The sequence below is a fragment of the Capsicum annuum genome, unplaced genomic scaffold, assembly GCF_002878395.1.
Source record: "Capsicum annuum cultivar UCD-10X-F1 unplaced genomic scaffold, UCD10Xv1.1 ctg4023, whole genome shotgun sequence".
Classification (NCBI taxonomy): domain Eukaryota; kingdom Viridiplantae; phylum Streptophyta; class Magnoliopsida; order Solanales; family Solanaceae; genus Capsicum; species Capsicum annuum.
This window is the reverse complement of record NW_025847512.1, coordinates 9,753-17,653: the sequence shown is the minus strand read 5'-3', so window position 1 is coordinate 17,653 and position 7,901 is coordinate 9,753. Positions and strand designations below refer to the sequence as shown.

The 7,901-nt window shown below is 26.2% G+C and overlaps 1 protein-coding gene across 2 annotated transcripts in view; it reads right to left on the bottom strand.

Annotated features, from left to right (window-relative positions):
- The window catches only part of LOC107869851 (fruit-specific protein-like), a 12,343-nt gene extending 6,032 nt beyond the window's left edge, over positions 1–6,311 (bottom strand). The window contains exons 1-2 of one of the 2 annotated variants that reach the window (XR_001673984.2): positions 6,116–6,311; positions 5,954–6,036 (exon numbers count right to left, since the gene is read on the bottom strand). Coding sequence is in view for 1 of the 2 variants with exons in the window: in XM_047403385.1 (XP_047259341.1) it covers positions 6,116–6,170 (55 nt within the window). In the remaining variant the exon portion in view is untranslated. Of the gene's footprint in view, positions 1–5,953; positions 6,037–6,115 lie in introns of those variants that run through there. The other variant, XM_047403385.1, reaches the window with a different exon arrangement.
- Between the last annotated feature and the right edge of the window lie 1,590 nt (positions 6,312–7,901).

Here is a 7,901-nt window from a genome sequence, read left to right as displayed (position 1 = left end):
ACCCCCAGTTATATGTAACAACATTAACATATAAGTGACATTATTGTGAATTTAGTAATTAAAGTACTTTGTGAATTTACTTGACATAAAATAAATTCGTTATTTTTTATGTGTATATATATGCATATTTGAATAAATTATATTTATTATTTTATTTTATTTTAATAATTATAATGTTCGGATCAGCTGACGTGCACCTCGACTAAGTTAATAGAATATTAGTAATTTTTCACTAGCAACGAGTATCAGGTAACTCTGACCACTAATATTAAAACAAAAGTGAAGAAGTCACCTAATATTTATCTTTATGAAAAAATTAGATTTGAGATCTCATTGTTCTCAATCCAACTTTATTGAATCTATAAATGACTAGATGACCAGATCCTTGAACGCTAATATTTTTATTATTAAAAGCACAACTCAGATAAATTATTATTTTTTAAGTTAGGAGATCTAAATAGAAAGATATATGAAAAAGTATATGTATATGTGACTTGCATGGATCTCATAGTGCAATTTCTTATACATATATATTCCGGGGCGAATTTACAATAGCAGAAACAAATTAAAGGATAACAAAAACAAGATAATGAAAAGGGTGATAATGAGCGAATTATTGGCACTTCTGTTACTTTTTGGACGCCTCCTCCAGATGTGATAGACATTTTGAATACGGATAAAAGAGGAGACTTTGCTACTAAACGTATTAAGATTGTGGGAATTTTACCGTGTAGTAATTCTGTACATGTTCCTAATACTGTTATGTTAGGAACTAATGGATGGTCTGTAAATATTACATAATGTCCAAATACAATGATTGCAACGCTATCGGATCACTCTCTGTAGTATTTTGTTAAGACGCTGATATAAGTATCCTAGAAATCAAAATATATATATATATATATATATATATATATATAGGTTAACTTACTCGAACGATAATTGTTACTAAATAACCTTCATCAATAACGTACTATAAAAATAGATTACATATTTTATTTTTCATCACACACAAACTTAAAAGCACATCATTACTTAATTAACTCTTAAGAAAATTACTCTCCAACACATGTTAAAGTCTTCACTCCCCATAATTGCAGATGCAAAAGATCCACTACAAAGATGACAGAACCTACCATCACTGCATTGGCTATCATCTGTGCAACTTCTCCCACAAGTTCATAGTAATTATTATTAGAAAAATAAATTAATGCACACAAATTAATTAACGCAATTACTCTATCCATCTCTCCGTTGCTAAATACTTTTAGCATTAGTGCATCCTTAAACAACTACTCCTTTGTTAATTTTACTCGTCCACTTTTCTACTTTAAAATATCCAATAATACTTGTTCGGTTTGTAAGACTAATAAATAATTTATCTGTTTTAAATTATTTTACCTTTAATATTAAATATAATACATCACTCATTTGCATTTTTCAAAACAAGAAATTTATTATATCACTCCTCTAATAGTTTCTTAATGTATGTGCCCAATAGAAAGTGGACAAATCTATAATATCTATATCTATAATCTATAATCTATAATCTATATCTATAATCTATAATCTATAATATATTAAAAGTGTGAAGGCCCTTTAGAAATGTGATTCGAACTTTTTGTCCTTCATTAAAAATCTCCACAATAAACAAAATCGTCTTTTCACGTATTTATTTCAATTATCATATTATTATTCTTATAATATTGATTATAATTTTGAAAAAATTAAATATACAAAAAATTATGGTAAGAAGAAAATATATGGAAAACTAATAATGATAGGTTTACTTTTTGGTCTAAAAAATTCTAAAATATATGGCAAGGAAAAAAATATTAATAGATTTATGTTTTTGAGAGAATTATTATAGGACTCTAGAACTTGGACGTCAAATTGCGTCTTTTATCTCAAAAGAGATACTTTCGTTTTGTAATGCTAAACGTCTTTGTTGTTTGTGATATGATAATCTTCTTAATTTTAATGTTGTAACAATAATTTGTTTGATAGTCTTATAGAGGCAGGTACTGCTTATATATGCTCTTGAGCTCTTCAATCATATCAGAAATTAGAAGTTTGGTGGATATGTATTGATTAAACATGTCGGAAATGGGCTAATTTTGAGATAACCAGTGCCGTTGGTTTAGAATTAAGTGATAAAGGCTGGCCATCATTGGAAGCAGATGTTCACGCCTATATTGAAGTTAAATAACAAGGTAAAGATTCTAAATTTCTCTTCTTCTTTTTTGTAAAAAAGTTATTCTGTATGCTTTATTTAGGTTTATGTTTCTTTATTGAAGATTTTTTATCACGGTGAAGTAAATGGTTTATGTTTCTTCCTCTCTTTTTTTTCAATTTTAGTAGGGTTTTTTTAGGTTTTTCGGTTATAAAACTTTTTGATCGTAACTTTCGTTATTGAATCTTCAGTTATTTTGTAGCTTTCATTCTAGAGGCTCCAATATAACTTTGTGATTTTCAGATTTCAGCTTTTTTTCATTACGTTAATTTTTGTGTTTTTGATGATTTCCTAGGAATAATTATGCAGCTAAACTTTATTGGACATCAAGTCACAGGTAATCAATTATCGAGATTTACAAGTTATAAATTGTCGAACGCCGAACTTTATGAATTCCAACTTGATATCAAAACAAATTATGATATCTAAATTTATGTCATGCACAGTTTTACGATAATCTGTTTTTTTATTTTGTCATTGATGCCTTATGAGTATATCTTTAATTATTTCTCTTACTTTTTGTCTTCCAGGCATATTAAAAGTACACTATTATTTGTTAAATCTTCTATTCATAATGAGCCTTGCTTTTATTATCTAAATTTCATAGGTAACAAATATATATACATACTCATTATTATTTAAATAAATATTCTATTTAGTGTAACATTTAAACTCAATAAAGTGAGGTACACATATGAAGTGCGTACACCTAAACTAGTATTTATAAACGGAGAAAGTACTCATCAAACAAATACCCCTCCGTTACTAAAAACTTATTATTCATACTAAAAATAAATATTTCCTAATTATTGTCATTTTAAAAAATTAAGACATAATTACTTATTTATTTTCACTTTTACGAAGTGATATTAATATAATGCAAAAGATAAAATTTTAAATTGAAAGATTTAATAGGATATTTTAGTCAAAATCAATATCTAATAAATATTTTTCTTAAGGAATAGATGTGTAAATACAAATATGACAAATATTTAAAAGTGAAGGAAATAATGTTTTACAAATTTACTCTATAAATAGTTATGAGATACCAATTTAATGCAAAAAGAAAATTTTAAATTAAAAGAGCTAATGCTTTTCTTAAGGGGCGTGTAAAAAAAAATATAACAAATATTTAAAAAGAAGGAAATACTATTTTACTAATTTACTCTGTAAATAGTTATGAGATATTAATATAATGAAAAAAAAAAGTTTAAATTGAAAGGACTAATAAATAAGGATCTTTTAGTCGTCAAAATCAATTATTCTTACTAATATTTTTTTTAAAGAGAGTGAAAATAAATATATGACAAATATTTAGGAATGAAAGAAATAATATTTTATTAATTTACTCTATAAATAGTTACGCGACTCAATACTCTTTAGTAGTTTCTTGATTATGTAAAATTTCCTTCATTTTTTTTTAAAGAATGAGAAGATTGAAAAAGCATCAATTTTTTTTTAAAACAGGGACAATATTGAAGAAATATCCTTTATTTTTTTTAGAAAAAAGAGAGGGATATGATTGAAAAAACATCATTAATCTCTTTTAAATTATTTAAAAAATTATTTATTTAGACATAAGAAAAATCATTAATTTAGATAAAAAATGAACAAGACTAAATAAATCATTTTTTAAGAAATGAGGGAGTACAGAGAGAGGAAAGTTTCTTGATTATGTATTTTTTTAAAAAGAGTGATAAGATTGAAAAAGCATCAACTTTTTTTTTAAAAAAAAAAAGTAAAAAAAAGAGAGGGATGTGATTGAAAAAACATCATTACTCTCTTTTCAATTGTCCAGAAAATCATTTATTTAGACACAAAAAAAAAAACATTTATTTAGATACAAAATGAGAAAAACTAAATAAACTATTTTTTTTAGAAATGAGTGAGTACAAAGATAGAAGAGTTTTAAAAATAAGTTGGATAAAAATACACATTTTTCATTTTGATTCACTGTGAAAAACACCCATTTTATAAAAATATATTGGATATATTATTGTTGCTAAAAAAAAGCCTCAATAAAAATATATATGCAGGGAACTTTTGTAGAAAAAAAGATAACGACCAACATATTTTGGGAAACATACACAATATTATTTAACTTTCTCTAACAAGAATTTTGAAATAACCGTCGTTAGAACCTGTTTAGAGTAGATACTTTCTCAATATATAAAAAATTTATTTATAGCACAACATTATTTAATTTGCTGGAACGATAATTTTCAAATAACCTTCGTTAGTAACCTGTTTAAAATAGGTAGTTTCCAATATATGAAAAATTTATTTGAAAACATACACAACATTCCTTAATTTTGAAATAACCTTCATTAGTAACCTATTTAGAATAGGACTTTCCAATATACGAAAAATTTGTTTGGAAACGTACACAATATTATTTAATTGGATCGAATGATAATTTCGAAATAACCTTTATTAGTAACCTTTTTAGAGTAGGTACTTTAAAAATATTATAAGGTAACATTTTATTTATCTTGAACTTAGAAACACAACATTATTTAATTTGCTGAGAAACACAACATTATTGAACGATAGTTCTGAGATAATCTTCATCAGTAAGAGCGCGCTTGCTAAAATACGGAACAATAATTTGAAGTAAAATAACTGTAGACACAGCGCCTATAAATGATCGCATCACTGCAATCGCTATCGTCGTTGCAAACAAGTAATAAGACCATCACAAAGTAAAAGTAATTTTAATTTCATCTTTGCAATATCAATTGGTAACTTTCTTAAAGCTATTATTTTAGGACCCCAACATATATTAATTGCACGTTACAAAATCTTTTACAAAGAAAAGTTATAAGGACAATAATATATGTTTCTTTGTCTCCTTTTTTTTTTTTCCCCTATGAAGAGTTGGTGGAGACTTTCTTGATAGCATAATATTTCTATAGAAGAACTAATATTGTGATTAGAAATTTGAGTAAGGGAAAAATTTAAAAGAAATAATTGGAAATAAATAGGTTTGGCTTTTCGTCATGCTCTTTTTTTTAGTTAGTTAAATTCATATATTTGACAAAGGTAAAAGTATTTAAAGTTTGGGTTTTGGTCTGCTTTTTTTTGTCAGTTAATTAAATTCAAATATTTGACAAAGAGAGAACAAATTCACTCAAGATGGAAGTTCATATAGTAAAAAAGAGAATAATTGATGATTAGGATATGAAACTCGTAAAAATGTATTAATTCACGTGTGGTATTTTGACCAGTTTCACAATTAAAAAAATAGTAAATTGCATATAAAATAAACACTAGTTAACAATACATATTTATTTAAGTTGTAACCCATATATTACAGTAGTTAGATAGTTCCCCAATATTTGGAAAACTAGCTAGGTTACATATTTATCTTCTGATTATACAAACTTTAAAACACAACATTATTTAAAATGCTAGAATATACACAAAGGCATATCAAACATATAATAGTAGTTACATTCATCCTTTGCACGCAGTAAATATAATCTACGCGCTCCAAGGATAATTCACTCATAACAACACACACTTTCTTTTTAACTTGCTTATAAGCGCAATATTATTTAACTTATTCAAAAGAAAGTTTCAAAATATCCTTTTATAGGCGGAACAGTCAAAAAATTTCCCGGTATGACCTATTGGAGCACAAGTTCTACACGTCCAACCGTCACCGCAATCGCTATCTGATTTGCAACTTCGATAACAAGTAATACCATTACCATATGGAAGAAGTAATTTTTCTTTCATCTCTGTAACGTCAATTGGTAAGTCTCTTAAAGCCATCACTTTAGGACCCCAAGAGATATTAACTGCACATAAATTAATTATAATAATTAATATACACAAATTATTACAAAGCAAGAAGAGTGGTAAAAGTAAGTTTAGAACCTGAGATTGCAACAAAGAGAGTAATGAAGAGAAAAGCTTGCTTAAGAGAAACCATCTTAACTTAATTAATTTGGCTCAAAGATGATAATTGGACAAGTGATGTTTTATTTGCTTCATGGAAGGTGATATTTATACTAACATTGATGTAAGGGCATTGTAGTCATTTGAAGTTTAAGATGTGAAACACATTCATCCAACCTTCAATTATAAATTAGAACTTGTCAAAGACATGTATAGTTACAGAATACCTCATAGCTAAATATGAAAATTTTTGTGGCTAAACACTTAAGCCATAATTTTTTCTTCCATAGCAAGAAGCGGCGTAACTAAAAGTTAGCTACAGACTTTACATGATCGGTGGCTAAGGACTGATACTTACAGCTATAAAAGATATTGTGTTGTAGCTGTGATAGTAAAAAATTCTTGCTACAGATTATATACTTGTAGCAAAATAATTTACCTTGTTGCCACGATAAATAAAATCTATAGCAATTTTTATATATAGCCATAATATGTTCTATTGTGGCAAAAGACTATTTGTTTGCTATGAAAATTAAAAATTTGTAGCTATTTTACATTTTAATTTTCTAATAACAATATTTGTATTTAATTACGAATTAGAAAATCTATAGCTATAAACTAAAATATTTGCCACAAATATTTTTCTACATGGCTAAAAATTCATTCTTTTTTCTACGAAATATATAAATTATAGCTCCTTTTTTGTATTAAAAGTGAAAATGCATATATAGCCATAATTTTTATAATATATATGTTGTTTCTAAACTTCAATATTCATTACTATAAATTGAAGAATTCAACCATGAGCATTATTAATCAAAGAATTTCTTAATATGACTAAAAAAGTTCAATAATTTCACATTACAATTTAAAGAACTTTTCACAAGCTTTGTTTGTCATAGAAGTTACATAAACTAGTTATGAATTCATTTTTGAGATTCCAAACAATTGTCAAGTTACATATAATCGTGTTTTACAATTTTAAGAATATTCACAATATACAATTCTTTTCGGACACAATCTTGTTTGAGTTCAAAGCAGCATAGTCTTCCTCTATCTCTCCTTTCAAGATCTTCAAGTGCATCTTAACTTGATCAACATTCGTCCTAATTTGTCATTTATCTGCTCCTTTTCCATTAGTATGCCTATCAATAACGATGAATATATTAGAAGCAAAAAAATTAAGATCAACTACTGTTTGTATATATAGAATCTCAAGGACAATATATATATATATATATATATATATATATATATATAATTCTTTTACTGGAGTTTTAACAAATAAAAATAAGAAACGGTGTCAAACAACTTAAAAGCTGTAGCTGTAAATCTCAAATGTCAATACAACAATAATAACATACTCAGTATAATTTTACGAGTAAAAATATTAAATTTCAATACCAATTTTTAGAACCCATGCATAAAAAAAAGTTACTTTTATATTAACAAAAATATATACAATCCAATCCAATACTTATATTATAAAAACTTATCTTATCTACTTGAAGAATTCCATATTGTAAAACCCTATAAAAATAAAAAGTTAATAAGCAAATTATTGCACAATGCAACCAAAAATTAAGGCAAGTGAGGGTGGAAAGGGAGGGGAGGGGCGAAGGAAAGAAATAAATGGGGAGAGGAGAAAGGGATCTGAATGTTTAAAGTGGTGGGAGGAATAAGTTAGTATTTGATTAGGTTTTATTTAAAATTTTAGAAGGAAATTTTGGGCTCTTCTAGTTTTTAATTTTTTTAAATTTTTTTT